General features: G+C 59.2%; 5 protein-coding genes across 5 annotated transcripts; 2 read left to right on the top strand and 3 right to left on the bottom strand.

Annotated features, from left to right (window-relative positions):
- CHLNCDRAFT_32868 (hypothetical protein) lies at positions 1-2274 on the bottom strand. Its single transcript, XM_005843801.1, has 9 exons — positions 2170-2274; positions 1853-1946; positions 1555-1746; positions 1372-1440; positions 1135-1278; positions 900-1032; positions 634-772; positions 453-491; positions 1-322 (listed from the first exon to the last, which is right to left on the bottom strand). The coding sequence occupies exons 1-9, from the start codon at positions 2232-2234 to the stop codon at positions 304-306; spliced, it is 894 nt and encodes a 297-aa protein (XP_005843863.1). The 5' UTR covers positions 2235-2274; the 3' UTR covers positions 1-303.
- Positions 2275-3326: 1052 nt separating this feature from the next.
- Positions 3327-6636, top strand: CHLNCDRAFT_59102 (hypothetical protein; the record flags this gene model as incomplete). Its single annotated transcript, XM_005843881.1, has 11 exons — positions 3327-3423; positions 3711-3743; positions 3824-3877; positions 4014-4145; positions 4276-4525; positions 4619-4770; positions 5682-5803; positions 5887-6020; positions 6111-6207; positions 6296-6429; positions 6523-6636. The coding sequence occupies 11 exons, from the start codon at positions 3327-3329 to the stop codon at positions 6560-6562; spliced, it is 1245 nt and encodes a 414-aa protein (XP_005843943.1). The 3' UTR covers positions 6563-6636.
- A 3510-nt stretch (positions 6637-10146) lies between these two features.
- Positions 10147-12645, bottom strand: CHLNCDRAFT_54836 (hypothetical protein; the record flags this gene model as incomplete). The annotated part of the gene is made up of 6 exons (XM_005843800.1): positions 10147-10184; positions 11522-11606; positions 11745-11828; positions 12180-12254; positions 12401-12501; positions 12621-12645. The coding sequence occupies 6 exons, from the start codon at positions 12643-12645 to the stop codon at positions 10147-10149; spliced, it is 408 nt and encodes a 135-aa protein (XP_005843862.1).
- Positions 12646-13687: 1042 nt separating this feature from the next.
- On the top strand, positions 13688-15326 carry CHLNCDRAFT_27583 (hypothetical protein; the record flags this gene model as incomplete). Its single annotated transcript, XM_005843880.1, has 8 exons — positions 13688-13722; positions 13807-13844; positions 13928-14010; positions 14172-14265; positions 14376-14503; positions 14666-14776; positions 14870-14986; positions 15192-15326. 8 exons carry the CDS (start codon positions 13688-13690, stop codon positions 15324-15326), a joined length of 741 nt encoding a protein of 246 aa, XP_005843942.1.
- Positions 15327-15502: 176 nt separating this feature from the next.
- On the bottom strand, positions 15503-22913 carry CHLNCDRAFT_56360 (hypothetical protein). Its single transcript, XM_005843799.1, has 27 exons — positions 22412-22913; positions 22173-22226; positions 21943-22027; positions 21706-21839; positions 21489-21597; positions 21308-21400; positions 21072-21164; positions 20859-20947; positions 20591-20737; positions 20346-20495; positions 20081-20225; positions 19270-19985; positions 18988-19167; positions 18554-18830; positions 18282-18419; positions 18076-18131; positions 17835-17955; positions 17641-17690; positions 17405-17542; positions 17236-17365; positions 17018-17124; positions 16565-16911; positions 16429-16450; positions 16063-16283; positions 15889-15981; positions 15745-15783; positions 15503-15618 (listed from the first exon to the last, which is right to left on the bottom strand). The coding sequence occupies exons 12-22, from the start codon at positions 19537-19539 to the stop codon at positions 16801-16803; spliced, it is 1578 nt and encodes a 525-aa protein (XP_005843861.1). The 5' UTR covers positions 19540-19985; positions 20081-20225; positions 20346-20495; positions 20591-20737; positions 20859-20947; positions 21072-21164; positions 21308-21400; positions 21489-21597; positions 21706-21839; positions 21943-22027; positions 22173-22226; positions 22412-22913; the 3' UTR covers positions 15503-15618; positions 15745-15783; positions 15889-15981; positions 16063-16283; positions 16429-16450; positions 16565-16800.
- Between the last annotated feature and the right edge of the window lie 56 nt (positions 22914-22969).

The raw sequence follows: 22969 nt of genomic DNA, 5'->3' as shown, positions 1-22969 counted from the left end.
AGCGGCAGTGATGGAAGGGTCGGCAAAGCCCCACCTGCAACTGCCAAGGTGGGTTGCCCACAGGAAGAGCTGGGTGTGGCAACCACCACTGGCTGTTGCTCTCACACCAGATCCCAGCATCCACTTTGTGTGTTTATTCGCACAAAATTGTGTTTGTGCAGGTTTCATTTTCAGCTGCATAGCTTCCCAACGATTACACGTGCAGTGCGACACATTTGATCCTAGTTAGAAGTACAAAAAAAACTGAGCTCGGGGGCGTGTAAGCCATGTTCTTCTCATTTAGCTCAAATTAGATCGTGTAGCTCACGACAGCTGGGCATACCTGCATACAGCAAAACAGAACTCACCCGGCTGTTGGCAAGCTGTAGACCAAGTACCATTTGAAACAAACCGGCCACAGCACGGACATAATTAACACCCCATTCCACGATCAGCGCAGGCCCCATGCCCACCAGAGGCCGGTGATCTTCACGTCCTTGGGGGCCTTGGCACTGCAGAACACGCCAGGGGGAGGAGCGGCGGCTGAGACAAGCAGGCGTGCCCGCGTCTCGGCGCACACAAGCTCCGGCAGTTGCCTTCCCTTGTGCAAACCCCGCCAACAGATCCAGCCGCGGCAGCAGCCCAATTAAGTACCCGAGATCAGTGTCGGACGGCTGCACAGACTCGAACACGCCCGCAATCTCGCCAGTGACGGGGTCCACTTTGGCGATGGAGAACACTGCCTGGCCCTTCATGGCCGCGGTCGACTTGATGTTCTCCTTCAGGAACTCCTCTGTACATGCGCGCACGTGATCGCAGTGGCAGTGTGTAAGAGCGGGGGCGGCCAAGGTGGGTGCCAGCTGAAGTTGGCTGAAGCAAGTCGAACAATAATCCTTCCAACCCTCACCCCACCATCTCACCGGCATCAGAGGCAGCGGGCAGGGCGACGGCGTTGTCGTAGCCGGTGGCCGCGCCGCGTCCCTTGGGGTCCAGGAAGGTAGAGCCGCGGTAGGACGGCACAACAAACTCGCCGCCAAAGCCATCAGCGTTACCCTGCGCAGGCAAGGCGGCCCAGACACAGCTGGGTCAACCCCTGCACCAACGGCAGACCAAGGGCATCACCGCCGCGCCGCTGAATGCCAGCCACTGCCATACCTTGGCCTCCAGCTGCTTGACGCTGAACAGGAAGGGCACACGCTCGCCGCCGGGCAGCTGCACGGTGACGGGGGCATAGTCAATGCCGTCCTCCTCCTTGAGCTCCACGTTGCCGCTGCCATCCACCTTGAACGAGCCGCTCATCTGCAGATGAGGAGAAGGGGGCGTGGGTGACAGGCTGTGTGAGCCACACAGCGGGCACAAGGGCAGCGACAGCAGCATACAGCCCAAGCTTGCCTCATCCAGGGTGTAGGTAAGACGGGTCATCAGCTTGGTGGACACAAAGTCGGAGTCGCCGCCCTTGAACTGCAAGAACCAAGGGGTGGCAAGGCCGAGGGCGGCGTCGACTTCCCACCCTGTGCTGCAGAGCGTCCCTGCGCTTGGGTCGATGCTCCCATGCCTCCTCCCCAGTACGCGCACCTGGGACTCCTCCTTGACGGTGAAGCTGGTGGGCTCCATGCAGAACTTGCCCAGCGAGTAGCTGCCGGGCTTCAGGTCCTTGATGTTAGCGGAGCCACCATCCAGGGTGGGGCAGGTGTTGGCAATGCCGGAGCCCTTCACTTGCAGGTAGGTCAGCCCTTGCAGCTCATCGAAGGACAGGGCGTTGGCAGACTGCAGGCAGCGACAGAGGGTGAAGCGGCGGTTGACGGGGCCGGCCGCCGAGACATGCAGGTGGTCACCCAGCACCATCGCCCAGGCTGCACACCGTCCAGCTCACCCCAGCCACCAGCACAGACGCGGCAAGCGCAGCGGCCTTCTTGGCGTGGGCCTGGACGCTCTCCGCGGACGCCACCACCTGCACGGTGCTGCGCCTGCAGCAGAGCCCCCCCAGAGTCGCACTCAATCAGTCAACAGGGGAACAGCCAAATTGCAAGAGGGAACACACGCCAGCAGCAGAAGCGGGCTGGGCGAGGAGCCTGATGGAGCCGGCTACAGGGCTCAGTTGGCTGTCGCACAACCCCCTGCGAGGCGCGGAAAGCAGCAGGCGCCCTCCAGCAAACAGGAGGGCCTCGGCGACTGCGGCTGAGCACGCACCGGGCCGGGCGAGCCTGAGCGGCGGCCTTGAAGGCCACGGCGCGGGTGGACAGGGCCTGGCTCATCGTGCAGGGGCTACGAATGGAGCGGGGGAGGACACCAGCACGCACGAGGGCGGGCCCCTCAAGTTCTCGATTGGGTGAGGCTGGGTCCATCGCCCGGGTCACAGCAGCGGCGATTTTCCGCTGAGGCTGCCCGCTCCGATGGATTCACTTGTTCCTGGAATCTTGCGATCGATCTGGCCAGGCAAATTGGGCAGCCTGGGCAGCCTGGGCAGCCCGGGCAGCCCCAGCCATGCCAAGTGCGACAAAAAGAGTTGTGTTGAAGAGCACAGTAGCGGAAACCTGCAATCTACTACTAGCGGAAACCTGCAATCCCTGTGGCGCTAGCTGGATATGTGGGGGCGGGCGGCCGCCGCCGCCCAAGCGCCCCGCCTTGCGTCTGCACCTGTGTACTATGCGCGACGCGCACCTAGTTGTATGTTTCACAGAGACTAGTGTCCGAAAGCTGCAGCAGGTCACTTCGCTTGTGCCCCCTTTGCCCCAGTTATCGGCGCCGGGAAAGCGGCAGGGGGGCGGGTGCGGGGACGGCCCCCACCTGCCACTGCTACTCGGTGTGCCGCCCTAAGTCGCAGGCAGAAAGCCATGATGAGTTTAGGGGGGGTATGTGCGTGGGAGGAGCTGGGGCTGCAAGGCACCGCACCTTGGGAAGGGACCGCCTGCGCATCGAGTGGGAGGTACTGCCAGCTCAATGTTCGCTGTCCATTTTCTGGGGCTGTTGGCCTCCGCAGAGACGCAGGAAATGGTGGCAGCGTCTGCACTGCCCATGCATGCTGTCCAGCTGGGGCTGCATCAGCGCAACAGAGACTTCACCAGGCGAAGCCATGGTGCCAATCATAAGTGGTGCAATGCGTCGTGGCCGACGTGTGGCAAAATGGAGGACTCAGTGGCCGGCCACCCAAGCCGGAGTTGTACACATCGCCTCAGACAGTGCAGCACTGTGAAGAAGGTCAACTTCATTGATCAGACGCCAGTGGACGTATGGTTTCATTATTGGCATGGCGGGGCGGCGCGGCGGTACGATGCGCCGTGCATCCTGCACTGTACGCGTCCTGCAATGTTTACGCACTACGACAGTGTGTAAGCATTTACGCTGCAATGGCGTCTGGGGTCGAGGCCCTTGTGTTCCCCCATGGCACGAGAGACGGGCGGCTGTGGCTGCTCGCAGTGTCGCTGTTTGGGGAATTCATACAAGGTGAGACGTCTCTGTGGCTGCGATCAAAGCCGCAGGCAGCCCACAGCAAGGGCCAACCACCTTCAGCGTTCCTCCGGCTGATCCAACCCCCGGCTGGCACTCACTTACAGCGATGGGGGAGGTCGCGTGCCCGGAGTAGGAGGACTTTGGGACAAGTGTCCCCCGCCGCCGCCGCCGCGGCTGCTGGCAGAGCTCAAACCCCTGACGCAGCCCGGCCAACCATCCCTGCCGTGCCGTGTGAACACATCTGAAACCTGCTGTGCCGCCTGACCCCTGCGCTGCTGCAGGCGGGCTCATGTTTGGCTGGCCCAGCTTGTCAGGTGCTTGTTTTTGCTGGACTCGCCAGTGTGGTGCCTTGCCTGCACCGCAGTTCACGTAGCATTGTAAACCGGGCCTGCAGGGATGCTGCAACAGTTGGGCAACTTTGATGAAGGCTGCTCCGACCTGGCCGAAGGTGAGCGCCGCCGATCGCTGATGGCGGGCGATTCCGAGTGGGTGCATCATGCTTCCCCTGCATCACGCACAATGGAACTCGGTGGACCGTCCGACTTGCTGCCCCTGCAAGGATGCATGCGCATATTGCCATGCAGGCGAGGTGTGCACGCCGCAGGAGAGCAGCCTACAGCTGCTGTGGACGCTGGGCATCTTCACGCTCAACTGTGGGCCCGTGGTCATGGGATTTGTATTGGATTTCCTGGGGCCCAAGCTGACAGGCATACTGGGTAGGCCTGGTGGCCGTGGGTTGTTGGAGGGCCGCAGCGCCTTCGTGCATGCTCAGCATAACGTTCTTACCTAGAACCCACCCTTTACACCGCTGCGTGCCCCGCTCACATTGCTGCTGTGCTGTTGCAGGGGTGGTCCTGAACATGGCAGCGCTGGTGCTGTTTGGCGTGTCCTCCTCCGGTGGCGTCAATGCCTTCATCCCCGCGGCCATCTTGCTTGGCCTGGGAAACATCACCTTCCACTTGGCCCAGTTCCACATATCTGCCCTCTTTCCACGCAGCCGAGGCCTGGTGGCCTCTGTTTTTGTGGCAGGCTTCACTGGGTGTGGCATCGTCATGTATCTGTTGATGCTCATCTTCGAGAACTCGGGTTCTTCACAGTGGGTTGCAGACTGCGTCCCCCACCGACCTGCCAGCGAGCCGGCCGTAAGGATGGCCCTTGTTGAAGTATCTTGGCTGCCCCTGCCCTGCAGGGCGGCTTACCGCACCATTATGCTAAGCTATGCCGGCATTTGCTCGCTGTGGATCCCCCTGCTTGCGTGGATGATGCCCAACAACTCATTTAGGGTGGGCATGGTGTACCTCATGCGAAAAGATTGGACGTTTGAGGTTCGCCTGCGGACAGGTGGGTCGGAGCAGTGGATGCGCTGCAATTGCAACCCTCTTTATCCACCCACTTGGCAAGCTTCACGCTGACGCTGCAGAGTTTGCACGGCAGTATCGGCGGACCACATCCCTGCAGGACTTTGTTGCGGCATCCTCCCTGCATCGCGCTAATGGCGCCAGGTATGCCCTAGATGCACAACGAACGTTATGTGCCCAGCGGCCGCATTGCATGCAGCAGTGACCCCATCTTTGTGTCGGGGTACATGCAGGGATGCAGCCGGGCCGCCTCCGACGGCTGTGGACATGCCCAGCGTGAGTGCACATGCACCTGGGCCATTTCCCACGGACGGTCTTCAACCAGCAAGAGGTGAAGGTCTTTCTAGCTCCAGGTGGGTGGAACGCATGCTTGAAAGGATCTTTCTGATTAGGATCTTGATCAGGATTAGTTGGTTTCCATTGTTTTCCGTCCACACAGCCTTGCGGTGCCGCTGTGTACCTGATCATGCAGCACACAACTGGTATCGGAGCACGAGCAGGATGCCATTGCTGGACAACTTCCAGAGGATGTCTCCTGGGGCCCGTTGGTGTTTGAAGCGCGGCGTTTCGTGGAGCTGCGGAAAAAGACATTCTCAGGCAAGCAAGAGGCCTTGTGGTGGTGTTCTGGTGGCACAGGAAGAGAAATGAGGGAAAAGAAACGGATCACACTGTGTTTGCAACCGCTACCTCAATGCAGAACAATTTTGGTCGACTGAAGCGCTGGGCATGGGCATATTCTACACGCTCAATGTTTTCATCATGCAATTCTACCTTGGTTCGTTTCTGTCCCGCCCCTAATCTGCCTGCCTGTTTTCTTTCTCCGTTGTGTGAACAAATTGTAGCTTGTCCAGCATGTGGGCCACATTAGCGGTTCCCCTGCTCTGCTGCTCCCAGGTACCACGCGGCAGCAGCTGAAGAACAAGGGCGACGACGGCTCGTACGTGGACTTTGCCAACATTGTCGTAGCGTTTGCTGTGCTGGGCATCCCGGTCATAGGCTGGTTGTTAGACAAGAAGGTGCACGCCCTGCCTCTCTCACCTTGCTTTGGCAGCAAGCTGTGGCAGCTGCGCAATGTTCCGGCATTGGCCCTTTTGTGCAGGGGTATGGCATCACCCTGGGCACCATCAACGGCCTCAATGTCATCAGCAGCATTCTTCAGGCCATCCCCAATCTCCAGATTCAAGTGCTCACTCTGATCACGTGGATGATCAGCCGCTTCTTTATGTACTCCAGGTGATGTCACCTCCTTGCACCATGTGGTTTTCTGGCACCGTGATGGTATGTTTTTTTGTCACTGGATGGAATCCCGGTGTGCCCCTGCAGCTATTTTGCCATTTTTGGCAATTTGTTTGGGTTCAAGAACTTTGGCAAGCTGGTGGCGGCCGACAACATAGTCAATAGCCTTTTCGGGCTGCTGCAGGTGCGCAAGTGTTTCACACACTTTCCCATCGTTTTATCAGCCCTCCGCTGTCGCTTTACTTTGAATCCTGCATCTCTCTTGCATGCAGTACCCACTGGCCTATTTGGGGTTACACTATGGGTTCACATGGATCAACGTATCCCAGGCCATTGTTCTGTTACCGCTGTTCTTCTTCGCTTTCTTCATGTACCGCTGCGAAAATTCAGATTTGGTTCCCATCCGGTAGGTGGCAGCTGGGTTCCAGACTATGTGTGGGCGCACACCGCATTTGTGGTAGCCACGTTCCTCCCTCATGGTTGTTTGCATTGTGTGCAGGCCATTTGAGGGGGATGAGCTGGAAATGCGCTACTATTGAGGCAGTGCTAACAGCTCTGTTGTAGATGTGTTGGCTTCATCTGTGTCACATTTCATGTCACAATTACAGTGCTATTGGAGTGCGAGGCGCATCAGTCGCTCGGTAGCTGCACGCTCCGTTACGGCCGCTTGCTGCAGCTGGCGCAACGTCCCCGTGCCTGCCACACAGGCCTCATTGTCACTTCCATCCAGCTCCGACAAATCAACAGGAAGAAAGGTTGTGTCTGCCGCCACCAGCACAGCATGCTCCTGAAGGTCCACCTCTTGATGCTTCTCTGCCAGCAGGGCCTGCTTCAAGTGGTGCCAAAATGGAAGCCTACTGATGGCTGAGGAGTCGGGCTGCTGCTGCTGAGCTGGTGCCGATACTGCTGCTACACATGGCTGCTGGTCCGCTGATGAGCCCGGAGGCAAGCCAGTTGCTTGCCACTTGCGCTTCTGCCGCAGGCTGGGGCTGCCAGGTCGCTGTTGTTGTGCAACTGCTGCATGCGGGGGTAGCGGCAATGCGGCTTTTGCCGCACCCAGCTGCTGGTTAAACCACTCCTCCAAATCTGGAGTCAGCATCAGTGGAGGCACCCCTGCTGTTTCTAGCATGGCCAGCTGCATGTGGGCTGCCACCATCAGCGCCTGGCGGCTGCTGCCTGCATACGTGGCAGACCACAAACACAGAAGGCTGTAAAGGGTGGTCTCCCTGCAAACCTCTCGATTCCTCCTGTTGCCAGCCAACTTGCCAGGGGCACTCCTGCATTTGGGTACTGCGCCTTACCCTTGGTCATGCCCATCAGGCTCGATGCATCAGGACGAAACCTCTGCAACAAGCTCGTCACCATTTCCAAGTTCTCCACGTTGTACCAGCTGCAAAGAGGCCCTGATGCCAGCTCGGGGGGCGGCCATTGCCACAGAGCGGCTACACTGTGGTGCGAGCGCCTGCAGGAACACCCAGTGCGGCGGGTCCCGTTTCAAAGGCCTTCTGAACTAATTGCATGCAGCAACGAAGGGAATTCAGCCGGAGATCACTTGGGCAACATGGTTGGTACTCACAGTGCAACGTGCTCCACCAGCGCTGCGGCCTGCTGAAGAGCGGTGCAGACGAGGTAGGCAGCAGGCGGACCCCATGCAAGCCGAGCTGGCATGCGCTGTAGCGGCATGCATGTTGCTGCCAGAGCACTGCGCGCTAAGACCTCCAGCGGCACAATCTGCAGACAAGTTGAGGTGGAAGATACAGCTTCATCACAGGCAATGCGATAGCACCAACGCCTGCACGCATGCAAGGTAGCACTTGGCAAATTCACCTTAAGGATGGGTTGCAGTGGAGCGTGTGCTGCCAGCCAGCACAGGCCCTGAATTAGCCGCTGTCTGCTGTAGGCAGTGCGCTCTGGACACTGCATGCCACCGGCGCTCTTGCTGCCGCAGCGTGCCGCAGCCATCTCATGGACGCTCACCACGTGCAATGCCGCCCCTGGGGGCAGTTCAGCGTGATCAATCTGCCTCTGCCAAGCCTGTGCTGCTTCATCTGAAGCAGCAACAAGCAAGATCGGGAGAGGTGTGGCTGTCCTGCATAGCTGCAGCTGGTGCTGCAGCTCAAAGACATCAGAGGTTTTGCTGGGCACTGCAACAACCACGCCTGATGCACCCGCCAGGGCAGCCGCGCAGCCGCCACTGTCGCTGTCGGGGCTTGCTAAACATATTGTTATTTCTGCCGTGGTTGCTGCGCAGCTGCGGCCAGCAGTGCTCACGACCACTGGACCTTCCACGAAAGCGCTGCTTAACGGCATCCTGACTGGCCTCCCCTGCTGCAGCTGCAATGCTAGCCAGCAATGCAGGTGCTGTAGCAGCTCCAGCTGGGAACTGTTGCTGCCGACAAGGGCCCCTTGCGATGGCGCCAGCACGAGCTTCCAGTAAAGTGTGCCCGCTGCAGGGCTCCGCTGAAGCAGCAGCGGTGCCGCCAAGGAGGCAAGGTCTATTGCTTGTGTGGCTGCCGCCGCTGGTGCTGGCCTTGGCACAATTTGTGGCTGTGGAGCATCTGCAGCAGCATTCAGCTCCACCACTTCATCAGCCGCTCGTCCCCTGGCATCCCCTGTGGCAGCCATCTGCAGCAACAAGGCTTGGACCTGAAAAGAATAGCTGGCTGGTGGCATGCCTGACAACGAAATGCATTGCCAACACGCCAAAGAAATGGCCGAGTATGCAATCAGTCGTACCTTGCTCGGCATGCCCACTTGGCATGCCTTCAAGTTAGCTGCGAGTCGCTGTTGTCGGTAGCGTTCTTCAATGCGCCTGCATCACGCACAGAAACTTTTGGCAGCTCGGCGGAAACAGGCAAGTGCAAATTACCGCTCTTGCCAACAATATGATCATCTGCTGCACAGCGAACCTGCGCACTTCCAACTGCCAGCGAGATATGTAGAAATGCTGAATGGCACGCCGACGCTTGGCCTCCCTCCGAGCACGACGCTCTTCCTGAACGAACGTCAGCGCACAACCCGCGTTTGAGACGGCATTAGAACATTGTACCTGCCATGCAAAATCGAGTCAATGTCCACCCATAACCCCGTCTGTAAAGACGAAAAGAAGCAGCGAGGTTGCACACTACCTCCATTTGCCTCAGCTGCTCTAAACCAATACGCTCCAGCTCAGCCAGCCTGTGCCTCTCTGCCACCTCTGCCTCATGCCTGCAAACAAGGCCCCGCCAAGCATGCGTGAAGATGCATACATATGTATAGCTTCACAGTTCCCGTTCTCATCAAGGTATCCTGAATTTGGCATGAGTTGATCTTGCAAGGCAGGGCAAGGCCGAGGCCACACAGCCGCACTCACTGGCGCCGATGCTCCTCTTGCTTCCTGCGCTCCTCAGCCTCCGCAACAGCCAGTCGCTGCTGCCGGTGCCACTCTGCAAGCTGCTGCTGTCGTTTTGCCTCCTCCTCTTGCTGCTGCCGATGAGCTTCTTGTTGCTGCAGCAATGCAGCTTGTAGTCGCCGCTCCTCTGCCAATTGTGCCTCTCGTTGCCGAATCAGCTCCTGTTGACGAAGTCGAGCCTGCTCAGCTTGCCTGCATCACCACATGCACCACATTCCTCAAGTGACTGCGCCCCAGCCAGCAAACCTGCCTACACTGTTTCGCGCTGGACAGCAGGAACACACTGTTTCGTACTAGAGAGCAGGACCAGCAGCTGCCTCTCACCATGCCGCCGCCTCTTCCTGCCGCAGTTTCTCTGCCGCTGCCATTGCCACCGCAGCTGCTGTGGCAGCCATCTCCTGTTCCTCTGATCTGTGCCTCTGATCTGCAGCCTGCTTTATGAGCCGAGACTCCTCTTCGCTATGCCTGCGCACCTGTTCCTGCCTCTGCTGTACTAATAGCGCTGCCTCCTCAGCTGACATGGGTGGCAGGCATGGGGTCGTAACAGCCAGGCTGCGCGCACATCGACAGCAAGCAGTTGGGGCCGGTAAGAGGAGCTCACAAAAAGGGAAACTTACGACTCACGCATCGCCGCACAAATCAATACAGCGCGGTGGCATTCAAGCATTGCTGGCTGAGCAGGACACACACCTACGCGTGGCCGGCGCCATGCAGCTGATAAGGTTGCTCCGCTTACGCGGGACAGGGGGCGGAGGGTCTACATAAGCTGCCTGCAGGCGCAGAAAGAGCAATTACCAGGGCAGGTCAGCCCCTTGAGTGTTTATCAATGGAGGGACAGAAACGCTGACCTTGACCAGCAGCACAACAGGCACGTTGCCCTGCATGCCCATCTCATAGCCATGCATGGCACACAATTGCTGTGCTTGCTCTATTGAATCCAGCATCAGCGTCTCCTGCAGATCAGCAATCCGACAATGGCGCAGACTAAATGCTGCATGCCAGTTAGACGAAGCTCTGCAGTACATATGGGTGCCAGATCAACCCTTGGCAATTGTTTGCCTGCTTACCACCAGCCAAGTGATTTCCAGCGCAACCGGCACATCAGGTTTTGGTGCCAGAGTGTCGCCCAGCATGCGGAGCGCACGACCACGAATCTGCATTTCAAGCATAACTCACGGCTTGGCACGGCTTGAGACATGAAATGAAAATGTCAGCAAAAAAAAACAAAGATCTGCGTTGTTGCACCTTACCTGCCCAAAGTAGATGTGCGACAAACAAGCCAGCAGGTAAGGCGCCTGTCGCACCAGTCCAAAAAAGCGCACGAAGTTGCCCGCCGAAAAAGCGCGCTGCACAACAGGCAGTTTGAAACATCAAAGAGTCAGAAGCTGCTGCTACACACACACATGGTAACAACAGCTTGAGCTTGCTTGAATACCTGCAACCTGAGCACCCACTGGATTGGTGCAGCACCGCGCACATCTGGCCGCATTGCCTGCAGCAGCAGGGGGCGTTGTCATGACTAGATGATCGCCCCTGGCCCAGATGCCAAAGGGCCCAGAAGATCCCCCTGACTTGCGGTGCTGAAGGGAATGCTTGATGAGCACACAGCTGCTTAATGCAACCAGATGCGTGAATCAACATGCCTGGAGCATGGACAGGAAACCCTGCTGGTCCCCTTTGAACTTGCCGTGCTGCCCCATTAGGCTGAGCAAATGGTATGCCCGGAACTCAGCTTCTGCAAAGAGACTAAGAGCACCAGTGACTGGAGCATGCACACAGAAGAAACGAACATAAAAATCAATTACTGACGACCACTTACCAGTTGGCACTGGCCTGCCTGCCGCCGCCAACTTGTTGTACATGTCGTTCAGCGAAATCAGCGCCTGAAAGCGGGGTGAGCAGCCCTGCTTGTGGGTATATTGTGCAGGCAGAGGCATGGGTTCGGCTTACAGCACGTCCAATTTGCTGAATCACCTTGTTCATTTGTTCCATGTTCAGGTGAGAATTGAAACCCTCCATTTCGGTAACTGCACGCACCAAAGGATGCCCTCAGCCAAAGCAAGGCAAACAAATGTGTGCATTGTGGCTGGCACCCCAGGCCACTCACTAGATGCCTCCTCCTCGCATAGCTCATGCTCAGACAGCAGGTGAAACCGCACTACTTCCTCAAATATGTTCACGGAAAATTCGTCCTGCAAAGAAAAAGAATCACGTGTGCGTAGGGTGTTGTGAGCAGGCATGAGAGTCTGTGAACCGTCGGTGAACCATGCCGGCAGCACCAGCTGCTGCTTGCAGCAAAAAGCACCCACTGATATAGCAATACAGCTCACATCCATGCCCTGAATGTACAGATCCTGGCGTACGGAGCGGTAGCGGTCCCACAAGAACTTGTGAATCAGGCCGAGCCGTGCATCCTGCCTGCACACGACAGAATCAAGGGAATGGGCAGACGAAGTCAAGCCATCCGGGAAGCGTGCGAGAAGAAAGATGCATCGAATTCAGACCCTCACGAAATTGCGGTTGCATGCATGGTTGCATGCATAGATGCATAGATGGTTGCATGGCGCTTGCGCTTGCCTATCCAGAAGTGTTCTGAGGTGTGCCATGGTGCGACTAAGTGCCCCGCGTGTCCGAAAGAACTCTGGTGCGTTATTGCTGTCGTCAATCTGCACAGTGATGTGCCACGACTCACACAAGGCTGTGCAAGTTGCAACACATTGAACAGGATAAAACACACAGTAATTAATGTGCCAGCCATGACGCACCGTGCGAGCAAAACGTTTGACAGCCAGCTCAGCACTGGTCAAACCCGAGTTCTCCAGGTCCAAGCGCTCGAAGATCTGCGGGCCAAGCAAGCAGTTACAATAGTCGGTTGCATCTGTGGTGCCGCAATAGGCACAAGAGGAGGGATGGCAGGGGCTCTGAGCAACTTGGCAAGTGGTTTCACTGCAGCAGAACATCGGGTGCCAGTAGAAGCACTCGGCACCTGGATATCGCTGAGCCTGCTACGCCGCTCCCGTTCTACTGCTGGGCACATCTCCTCGCAGGTGCCCACAATGGCGCCTGCACGCATCCCGCCCTCGCCGCCTGCAGTTGCCAAGCAGACAACAGCCCGGAAGGACTGTGTGCATCCTTTTCAAGGTGAATAAGCTGCCACGACAGACTCCTGCTAGGAGGTGCATCTGTGTCCCCTACTTCTTCCGCACCTGCATCTGCCTCTCCTTCTGCCATGTCGGTGCCGTCGGGTGTACTGACCCCTGGCCTTGAGGCAGTGCTTGCCACCCCCTGCTGCCGCTGCTGTGGTATGGCTGCTGGCGGCAGTGCAGACGAGCCATGCCCACTGGGCGCGCCGCCAAAGCGCGAAGCTCGCAGCCTCTTCTTTTCCTCCTCCTCTGCATCCAGGCCCACAGCTGCAGCAGGTCGCATGCCTCTGAGCGCACGTGGTGCTGGTGGCGGTGGCGGTGCCGAGGCAGCGCCCGCTGCTGCCAGGCCTGCCTGCTCCACCTGCAAATTGCAAGGATGTGAGATGAGGAGGCTCCACTCCTGTACATGCGTTGGAGAACACGCACAAAACCATTGCAGGACAATCAAACCGGGCCGGGCCGAGCGCACCATTTCGCCATCGCCCTCCTCTTCTGCTGCGGCAAAGGGGGCTGGCGGCTCCTGTGGCTTCTTACGTGTCGCTGAGCCGAAGCTAAACTTGACAGGGAGGGCTGCCAGTTGCTGCTGCTGCTGCCCAAAACTGAATTGGGTAGTGTGGGGTGGAACACTGAAGGGCAGCTGGGCGCCAAATTGGAAAGTGCTTGGCTGCCAAGCTGACTGCTGCTGGGTACCGAAGCCAAATCTAGTCTGCGGTGCTGCCTGCGGCTGTGGTGCCTGCCCAAAGCCGCGCCCCGCTGGCGGTGGCGCCACCCGCCCAAAGCTTTGCCCCGCTGGCGGTGGCGCCGCCTGCCCAAAGCTTGGCCCCGATGGCGATGGCGCCGCCTGCCCAAAGCTTAGCCCAGCTGGCGGTGGCGCCGCCCGCCCCCAGCCGAGCGGCTGCTGCGGCAGGTCGCCTGGAGCAGCGGAAATGGCACCGCCGGGCCAAGACATTCTTATCGTTCGCCAGGGCACTGCGACTGAAGTTGTTTTTTTGTGTACTCCGCATGGTACATCGCGCTCGTGTCGCGCTCCTCGCCTCCTCTAGGCCTCGCGATACATAAGGCTGTCTACTAGAGACGCCAGCTACCCTAGCACGATCGATCGAGCGCTTGATCAGTCACGGTGAAACAAGATGTCGCACGGCAGTGGTGGCTATGACCGTCACATGTGAGTTCTCGAGGGCACAGGAGCTCAGCAGGCGCACACCGCCGACGTGCTTTGTTCATCCACTGCCCTTGTTGCTCTTTGCAGCACAATCTTTAGCCCCGAGGGAAGACTGTATCAAGTTGGTGAGGCATATGCTTTGGCTGCGCAGCCCTCGCCCGGCGGTATTGGTTCCTTGCTGCCGACACTTCCCCAGTGCCCCTTGCAGAGTATGCATTCAAAGCCGCCAAGAGCAACGGGCTGACGGCCATCGCTGTGAGGGGCACCGACAGCGTGTGCTTTGTCACGCAGGTAGGGCGAGGGCCTCATGCGGTGCTCCCCCCAAATGGTTTATCATGAGCAGCAGGATCTGGCCGCGCACCAGCGATTCTTTCTAGAGGCAATCTGCAAGCTGCACCACCCACCCACCCGTCCGGTCATCTGTGCCCACTCTTTCCTACCTCTGTGTGCAGCGCAAGGTGCCCGACAAGCTGACCGACCCCAGCAGCGTGACGCAGATACACAGCATCACCAAGAACATCGGCATGCTGCTGACGGGCATGCACGGTGGGGGGCCCCGTTGCTGTGGGAAGCCGCTGCCTGGCAGTATCGTTGGCTGCATATTCCACGTGCCCTTGCTCACCGTCACCTTGCTTTGCCGCGCACCTGCATTGCAGGTGATGCCCGCTCGCTGATGCAGAAAGCACGCTCCGAGGCAGCCGAGTTCCGGTTCAAATTTGGGTACGAAATGCCGGTGCACTACCTGGCGCGGGTGCTAGCAGACCAGGCACAGGTGTACACGCAGGTGGGAACAGGCGCTGGCGTGCGGCGCGGGTTGCGCGCAGGCATCTGCCCATGGTCATGCCCCCCGGTTCGGCTGTGTCAGCGGGGCCACCCCCCCGCCGCTGAACTCCTTGAGTTCCTTGTGCTGGTCGCCCCCGATGGCCTGTGCTGCCCCGTTCTGCAGCACGCCTACATGCGGCCGCTGGGCGTCATCCCCATCCTCATCGCCATTGATGAGGAGCGCGGCCCGCAGCTGTTCAAGGTGGACCCTGCAGGCTACTTTGTGGGCTACAAGGTGTGTGTTAGGTCGGGGTCAGATTGATGCGCAGCATTGGGTTGTGGGTTTGAATGGGATGATCCACCGGCAGTGCTGCTGTGCGCCCTGCAGGCCACCGCTGCGGGCGTGAAGGAAACGGAGGCGGTGAACATGCTGGAGAAGAAGTTCAAAACGGGGCCGCAGTACAGCCAGAAGGAGGTGGTAGAGCTGGCCATCTCCACGCTGCAGGTGCGTGGCCTGCCTGTGCTTCCCTTTTTTGTGTGTCTCCCCTATTCCTGAGCGAAGCGGGCTGAGCAGGCTGAGCAGGCTGAGCAGGCAATGGGGTTGCGTCAATGTCAAGAGCGTGCCCGTGGAGATGGGCACATCTCATCGCACTTGCACATCTCTGGGTGTCCCCCACACTTCGAATGCCCCCTGCCGCCGTTGCTTGCAGCACGTGCTGGGCGAGGATCTGAAGGTCTCGGACATTGAGGTGGGACTGGCATCGGCGCAGGATGGTGGGCGTTTCCGGGTGCTCAGCTGCGAGGAGCTCGAGGAGCATCTGGTGGCAATCAGCGAGCGGGACTAAGAAGGCGCAAGTGGCGCCGGGATGCAGCAGATTGGTGTGAGAAGCAGCATTGCATGTAGCAGTATGCCAGACAGAATGCAAGGCCACAGGAGTCGGCGCAGAAGTACCAGTAGAGGTACAACTTGGGGATGAGCTCGGTCCCATTCCCTCTTCCAGCCTTTTCGGTCGGTGTGCGCAGCTCTTGTCGGGCAGGGAGCACGCTTTCACGAGAGGGGCCATGACCGCTGCAGCTATGCAAGGTCACTTCCTGGGCACCAGCAAGCCCTTCCAGGCCACACCACGGCAGCAACCGGCAAGTGCAACATGCCGCACGGCGCTTCTCGTGGCGCATTGGCGCGTCTCTCTTCATTCAGCCCTGGGGCGTCTTCATGCAGCCGCACTCCCTGTCCGTGACTGTTGGCCCGCTTCTTGCATGCAGTCGGCCCCACGCACGCTCGTCATCCGCGCAGCCGTCATTGTGAGTGGCACTGGTGCCAGCGCCCGCCGCCGCTTTGGTGGGCGCTGAACAGGGTGCAACCACGCTTCAGCATGTCCCTGACCCACCCTTCACGCCTCGCTGCAGGGCCCCGGCAAGAAGTGGGAGCACCTTGAGCTGAACCAGAATGGCAAGCCGCAGCGTGTGTCCATGCACGTCCGGAAGGGCGACACCGTAAAGGTGCGTCAAGAGTCTCTGGCTGTGCATGTGCAGGATGCAGCACCCGCTGTCCTTCACCTGCTGCTGCCTTCCCTGCTGCAGGTGATTGCCGGTAGCGACAAGGGCACGGTGGGCACAGTGGTGGAGGTGAACACCAAGCGCGGCGAGGTGGTGGTGGAGGGCGTCAACATCAAGACCAAGCACGTCAAGCCGGCGCAGCAGGGGGAGCAGGGGCAGATTGTGAAGAAGGAGTTCCCCGTGCACCACTCCAATGTGGCCGTCTACTCCACGGCGCAGCAGGTGGCCAGCCGCGTCGGCTTCAAGTGAGTGGCGGCCCGCGGGTTGTGCCCACACACGGCGTTGGCAACTGGGATTGGGGGCTGTGTCTCACATGCTGCCCTGCCCGCATGTTGCAGCGCCAGGGAAGCCTGCCATTAACGTTGCAAAGCCCCTGTTGTGCTGCTGCAGGGAGGTTGATGGCAAGAAAGTGGTGAGTCGTGCCTGGTGTTGCCGACAGCCGTGGCTGCGCGACCGGCATTGGGGGCTTCAAGCCGATTGCGCTGATAGCGATCAACACGTACACACTCTGTCGACTGTCCTGCAGCGCTACCTGAAGAAGACTGGCGAAGTTCTGGCAGAGCGGGTTCCCGTCAAGGCGGGAGATGACCAGAAGGACTGAGATGACCAGAAGGACCAAGGATTTACCAAGGACTTTGAGAGATAAGGACGCCAATTGCTGTTCTCTTGCTCTCACTTTCTCCAATTTTCAAATGATTTTGACACATTCTGCCCTCAAAACAGCGGGCTATTTGTGCAACTTCTGCCACAAGTTGGACTGGACTAGGCCTCAAAATACACAGCAGGTCTCCGGAGGGCCATCACTGCCGCAGTCTGTTCAAAAATGTGGGCCAACTGCAGCAGATCACCCTCCCCAAAGGCGCGCCCAATCATCTGCAGGGAAAAGGATGGGGCAAAGGCGTGCTGTCACTGCCAGCCACGGGTCTCGCAAAGAGCGTTGTTGGCGCACGTGCAGGCTACAGCATTCAAAACCTATTACCTGCATGCCCACCGGCAGCGTGCCGCCAGAAGGCTGTTCGGCAAAGCCGCATGGCAAGCACACTGCTGGCAGGCCAGCCAGGTTGAGGTTTACGGTCATCAGATCGCCTGCAGACGCCGTTAAGTCGGGAGCAAGTCCATGTTGCCTAAAGAACCTACTCATTTGATGCAAGGGCATTACACGGCGCATGAATCAGGGGCAGTACCGCATGGCCTCACCCTTGTACATGGCCAGTGGGTCGCTGGTCTTCTCTCCCACTCGGTATGCTGCTGTAGGCGCTGCCGGGCACAGCAGTGCATCATACTGCTGCAGCGCCGAGCCCATTTCCCGCTGAACCAGTGTGCGCACCTGCATGGGAAGGCAGTACAGAGTTTGCGCACGGGACACCAAAGGGCGCGGCATCTCTCCACACGAGTACCAGAGAGCCCCACCCTTCTGGCTGCTTGCCTGCTGCGCGCGCTTGTAGTAGGCATCATAGTATCCTGCCGACAGAGCATACGTGCCCATGAGAATGCGCCGCGCCACCTGCAAGCAGTGGGTCAGTTGTCCAGCTGTCCAGCTGGGCAAAGTTTAAGGGCAGGGCGGCACATCAGGCAAGCGGCAGAAGTTTGGGCTGCACTGACCTCGCTGCCAAGGCCGTTGTGCCTGGTCTTGCCATACATGCTGCGCAGCTCTGCGGAGCAAAGAGCTGGGAGGCGCTTCGTGACAGCCAGGCCAGGGCAGCAGGGGTGGGCCTATCAATGCTACAGGCCGTGGCAGATGTCCGTCATTTGATGGGTGAGAAGCCGTGGGAGACTGTGCAGCAGGGCAGGCTCACCATCTGCCTCTGCACGCTGACCATACCGCACGCCATCGTAGCGTGACAGGTTGCTGGATGCCTCTGACAATGCGATAACATAATATGCGGGCAAGCCCACACCAAAACAAGTTAGCGACACCTGCATGTACATAGATGCATGGATTTGGCAGATGCTGCTTGTGCAATGCAACAAGCAGAAAGTCCTGCTAGTTTTCCAAAGGTTGAACCCAGCAAGGAGCCAGCAACTTGCCTGGTCCACTTCAGCCCCAAGTTCTTGCAAATGTTTGATTGCCGCGGCCAGCGCCTCTGCCACCCCTGCATTATTGGGGTGGGATGACGCACGAGGTGGCACAGGTGGGGTGGGGCGGAAGGGGAGGGAGGGAGCATGCGGCGCTTCTGGTCAACATGCGCACTGCCAAGGGGCGCGAGGGTGCCCAAGAACACGCAGCTTGCCTGGATCCACACCCTCTCCGCTCGTCTCCTGGATAACCGCCAGCCGCCGCCCTGCAAGCGGCTTGCTGCTCAGCTGTTCCAGGGGGACCAGTCCCTCCGTAAAGTCCTCGCTAGGTCGCTGGCTGCAGGTGGCATCTGCACTGTCAGGACCTACACCGGACATGGGCTTGGCAAACGCACAAGGTCAATGTAGCGTTGCACATGCACGATCAGAGAATAGCCAGGGAACAGTGTCCGTGCATGTGGTGAAGGCTGCTGAAACAGCACAGCCCAGCCCTGCGTACCTGCAATGACGGACAGCACAGCCGCCGCATCTGCTACTGTCTGGGCAATGGGCCCCACGCAGTCCAGGGAGGACGCATAGGCCACCAGACCATTGCGTGACACACGCCCATATGTAGGCTTGACGCCAACCACACCACAGAAGGAGGCAGGCTGCCGGATGCTGCCACCTGTGTCGCTGCCCAGTGCCGCGATGCACTGGTTGGCGGCCACCGCCGCAGCAGATCCACCGCTGCTGCCCCCTGGCACGCGGTCCGTGTCCCAAGGGTTGAAGGTGGGCTGCGACAAAGCGACGTGTCATGTGTTGGGAGTCAGGTGGGGAGATGGGGGCTAAGGAGAGGAGGGCCTGTTGCTCAACAATGCCATATTAGACTCGTCTTTGCACACCTGCGCAGCAGCACCTGCCCTTTGAGGAATGCCTCGCAGCAAGCTGTACCTGAAACCCCGAGTTTTCGCAGCTGCTGCCCATGCCAAATTCGTCCATGTTGGTCTTGCCCACCACCACAGCTCCAGCAGCCCGCAGGCGCGCCACCGCCGTGGCATCATAAGGCGGCACATAGCCCCGCAGCTCCTTGCTGCCTGCTGTTGTCTGCAGTCCCTGGGTGCACAGGTTGTCCTGCGAGAGCAACAGCCAAACGACAATCACCACGTGTTCCTGGTGGAGTAAGCAAATGCATAACCGCCATATTATGCGCCCCGCCAGCAGGGTCGACCCCACCTTGATGCCCATGACGACGCCAGCCAGCGGCCCTATTTCTTCACCCTTTGCCAGCTGATTGTCTATGGCTGCCGCCTGCGACAGGGCGTGCTCCACATCGACAGCAATAAAGCTGTTCAGCTGTGGTTCTAATCGGCGCAAGCCGGAGAGGTAATTGCGAACCACTTCTGTTGCACTCATTTGCCTAGTGGCAATTTGCAGGCGTGCTGCGTTCAGAGAGCCCGTGGTGATGAACCGACGGGGCATGGTATGGGTTGGCATGCCAAACATCCACGAGAAGAAGGAGACAGGGAGGTCAAGAGTTTAATCTGGAACTTGATGAATCAGGGGCACTGGGGTGGGCTCGCCGCCAGGCTGGCACCTCGCATGCGCCGCAGGCTGGCCCCCCATCTTTCAACCTGAATTGACTGGGACAATTGCTTGGGACAAGTTTCTGGCGTGCAGTCTTGGACTTGGAACCTCCCAAATGCATCAAGCCTACTTCTCCTCCGGCGGCTCCTCCTCGTCCTCCTCCTCGGCATACACTCTTGTTGGCTGCGTGGAGCGGTACGCTTCAGTGAACCTGGAGAAAGCGTCCTCCTTCTTGTCGGCGTGGCGGAGGAAGGCCTGCCTTGCATCCTCCTCGCTCGGAGGTTTCAGGCCTCCCTGCTGCTTGAGCACATGCTGTGTGAGCAGGGTGCCACCAGTAGCACCAATAGCTCCACCCGCGCCCATTCCTGCGATCAGGGGGAACCTCACTACACGGGTCAGTGCCTGCCACAACATACGCTAAACTCCACCAAGGAGGAGGCCCGGCAGCAGGCAGACGTACCCTTGGCCATGCTCCCTCCTGATGGTGTGTACTTGTGCTTCTCGTCCTCCACCTCTTTCCGCCGTTTCTTCGGAAGTGGCCGACCAGGGAGGTCTTCCCGATAGAGCGGAAGTGCGTTGGGGTTGTAGATCTTCGGTGCAGACAGCTGCAGAGGGAGGCAGCACAAGCGCAGCTGCTGTGTCCGCTTGTCCAAGCTGCCAAACAACCCTAGTTCCACATTGCTGCATGGATGCCAGGCCACACGCCGATTCTCAACACAACTTGCCTGCATGAAGTCGGTGGTGATTGTTCGGGGAGCGCGCGAGGCTGCCAGCACTGCACCCTTGGAAGACAGCTTGGGGTCGTAGAATGTGCGCACGCACCCTCCACTGCGGCCCCCGCACCCCACAAATATCTGGTTGATGCGTGCATGCCACTGCAGACAGCCGGAGACGAAGAGCACCACATGGTGAACGACAAGTGCGGCCCCGCAGATTGGCTGGATATTCGACGACAGCCAACCACACAAACCTGCACAGCTACCGCACTGCCATCAACCGCCACCTCCCCCAGCATCTCCAGTGAAGCAGCACTGAGCACAACTAGCGAGCCGGTGCTGTCCTTGGCCTCGGCTGAAGTGCCTGTCAGAACTAACTTCTCGTCTGGGCTGTAACAGCACTGCGCAAGGAGGAGCGACAGCATGGAGATCAGCCCTGTGACGAAACTGCAAGGCATCCCTTCCTCAAATTGGGGAGCAATGGGAACAGCCATAGAAACAACGCAAATTGGGTGGCATTACCTGAGTTGAGCCATAGTTGCATGGCAGCTTGCCGGCCTGGCACACTGGGGACTTGAACTTGCGCAGGTCCCACAGCTTGATCGTACCATCTGCATTCACAGCTTCACAGCTAAGTCAGCCAGCCAGCATTAAATGCTGGACCAGTGGCGCCGGGCACGCTGCCACAACATTCAGGCCCCAGGGAAGCAGGCCTGCTTGGTATGTTGCACTGACCTCCTCCCCGTGACAGCAAATTCTGTGCGCTGAGCGAGAAGCACACGCAAGTTATGTCGCTGCCTGCTGCGTGTGCCCCACGAGCTACATGCCCTGCATGGGGCCCAAGTTGGGAGTGTCTGGGTGAGCTTCAGGCAACTGGCTTGAACAGCACATGCCTGGGCCGCGCGAAAGCCATACAGCTGCATGTCACATCTGCAAGTGCCTAGCACCACCTCCGGGGCAGGCCATGGCACCTGGGGTGGATGCATATGTCCAACTTTGCTTTGCAACCATTTGCGCTCTGGGCACAGGGACCAGTCCAATGGCAGCCGACTGCCCAAACTTTCCTGCACAGACGAGGGCACCCAACACGTGGGCAGGGAGGACAACCAACGCAACTTCATGCCAACAGGTGGGAGTGTAGCACAATCCTACCTCGCACATCCCACAGCTGCAGCGTGCCATCTGCAAGGCCAGCAGCTATTAATCGCCCATCTGCCGAGTAGCTGCAGCCTGTCACAGACACACGCCCTGGCTTGGCCAGCTGCACCACACGCATGTCATTGCAAGATAGGTTATATCATAGTTCCTGCGTGCAGGGGCGATATCAGATATAGCTGTGCCTGCACTTGCTCAGCAGCAGCCCATCAACCTGCGGCTTGATGACGGTTTTCTGCTGCAACTCCATCACATCCCACACCCTCAGTGTGCCATCCTGCGAGCAAGTCAGTACAGTCGTCTTGTCCATCGGGTGCCAACAGCCGCCCGTGCAGTTGGTGATGTGGCCTGCAAGCATGAATCCATGCAGAAAGATCGCTGTGACATCTTGCGCGGCGCGCCAGCGGGCACCAAACCAGGCAGTGCAGCAGACATGGCACCCCCCGCCTACCTTTGGTGTTCTTCAAGTCCCTGATGTACATGTCGCCCTTGGGGAACTCTCCCAGTTCCTTGCCATCCCGGCTGTACACCTTTGGCTGCACCCGGCACATGGGGATGCATACCGTTTGAGGCAGAGTGTCCTGTGTCCCGAAGGGGGGCCGGCAGCAGTGATGCATGGGCCTCGCGCCGACATGGCTGGTACTCATCCAAGGCTGCATCCAGGTTTCAGCGGCAGCGAACCTGGCTGTAAGAGGTGACGACCAGAAAAGCGTCGCCGGTGGGCGACCAGCTGACCTGCAGCGTTGGTTGAAAACAGGAGACCTGAGAGGCTGCGTCCCTGATTATCTTGCTGCCCTGGATGCCATGGGCTGCAGCTTGCTGTAAGCTGCACACATGCAGCACCATCACCCCGTCCATTTGGCAATGCAGGCATGGCCATTGGGCAGGTGCAGCCGCCACCAGGCCTCAAGGCTACGCACCGCAACGACAGGATGCCCCTCTGTGACCTCAAAGCTGCGGAAGCTCTTGCCGTCGGCCTTGAGCCCGCCAAAGTCGAACAGGTGGCACATGTAGTCATTACCGCCCGCCACCAGCCGGCTGCCAGTGTGGTCTGCCTCCAGCGCTGTGACGCATTTTGCCGGGCCCACTAAATCGAAGCGCTTGCTGGCGGGCAGCGCCTCCAGGATGCCCGCCATCCTGCCCTTGGCTTTGCAATGAGGAAGGGGGTGTACTACGGGCCTCGTGACTCGCTGCCTCGGCTCTGGCGTCGGCCAGCGACGGCGCTGAGGGCCGGTGGCGGGCGAGCAGTGGCGGGCGAGCAAACCGTGGCGGCGGCGGATGGCCAGAGGAGGCTGCGATCAAAATTGGCACGTGAAGCAAGTGGCGGGCAAGTGAGCGGGCCAAGGGCGGCAAGCGGGAGCCCACAACGCGAGGCGCGACTCCTGGATTGCGGGCGCGACTCCTCAAGCCCACGAGTCTGAGGGAGTCTCAGCAAAACGCCCGAGCAGGCGTGGGCAGGGCCTTGCAGAGCCTTGTAA

This window comes from Chlorella variabilis, assembly GCF_000147415.1.
Source record: "Chlorella variabilis unplaced genomic scaffold CHLNCscaffold_26, whole genome shotgun sequence".
In the NCBI taxonomy this organism is placed as follows: domain Eukaryota; kingdom Viridiplantae; phylum Chlorophyta; class Trebouxiophyceae; order Chlorellales; family Chlorellaceae; genus Chlorella; species Chlorella variabilis.
This window is presented reverse-complemented; position numbering and strand designations above follow the sequence as displayed.

Coding starts and splice junctions, on each gene's coding strand:
- CHLNCDRAFT_32868 (XM_005843801.1), bottom strand. CDS start 2,234: ATGAGCCAGGCCCTGTCCACCCGCGCCGTGGCCTTCAAGGCCGCCGCT. Junction 1,947..2,169: donor GCTCAGGCTCGCCCGGCCCG/GTGCGTGCTCAG, acceptor GCTCTGCTGCAG/GCGCAGCACCGTGCAGGTGG. Junction 492..633: donor CCGTCCGACACTGATCTCGG/GTACTTAATTGG, acceptor CGTGTTCTGCAG/TGCCAAGGCCCCCAAGGACG.
- CHLNCDRAFT_56360 (XM_005843799.1), bottom strand. CDS start 19,539: ATGTTTGGCATGCCAACCCATACCATGCCCCGTCGGTTCATCACCACG. Junction 18,420..18,553: donor TGTGCTGTCCGTCATTGCAG/GTACGCAGGGCT, acceptor TGTCCGGTGTAG/GTCCTGACAGTGCAGATGCC. Junction 17,366..17,404: donor GAGAGATGCCGCGCCCTTTG/GTGTCCCGTGCG, acceptor CTTCCCATGCAG/GTGCGCACACTGGTTCAGCG.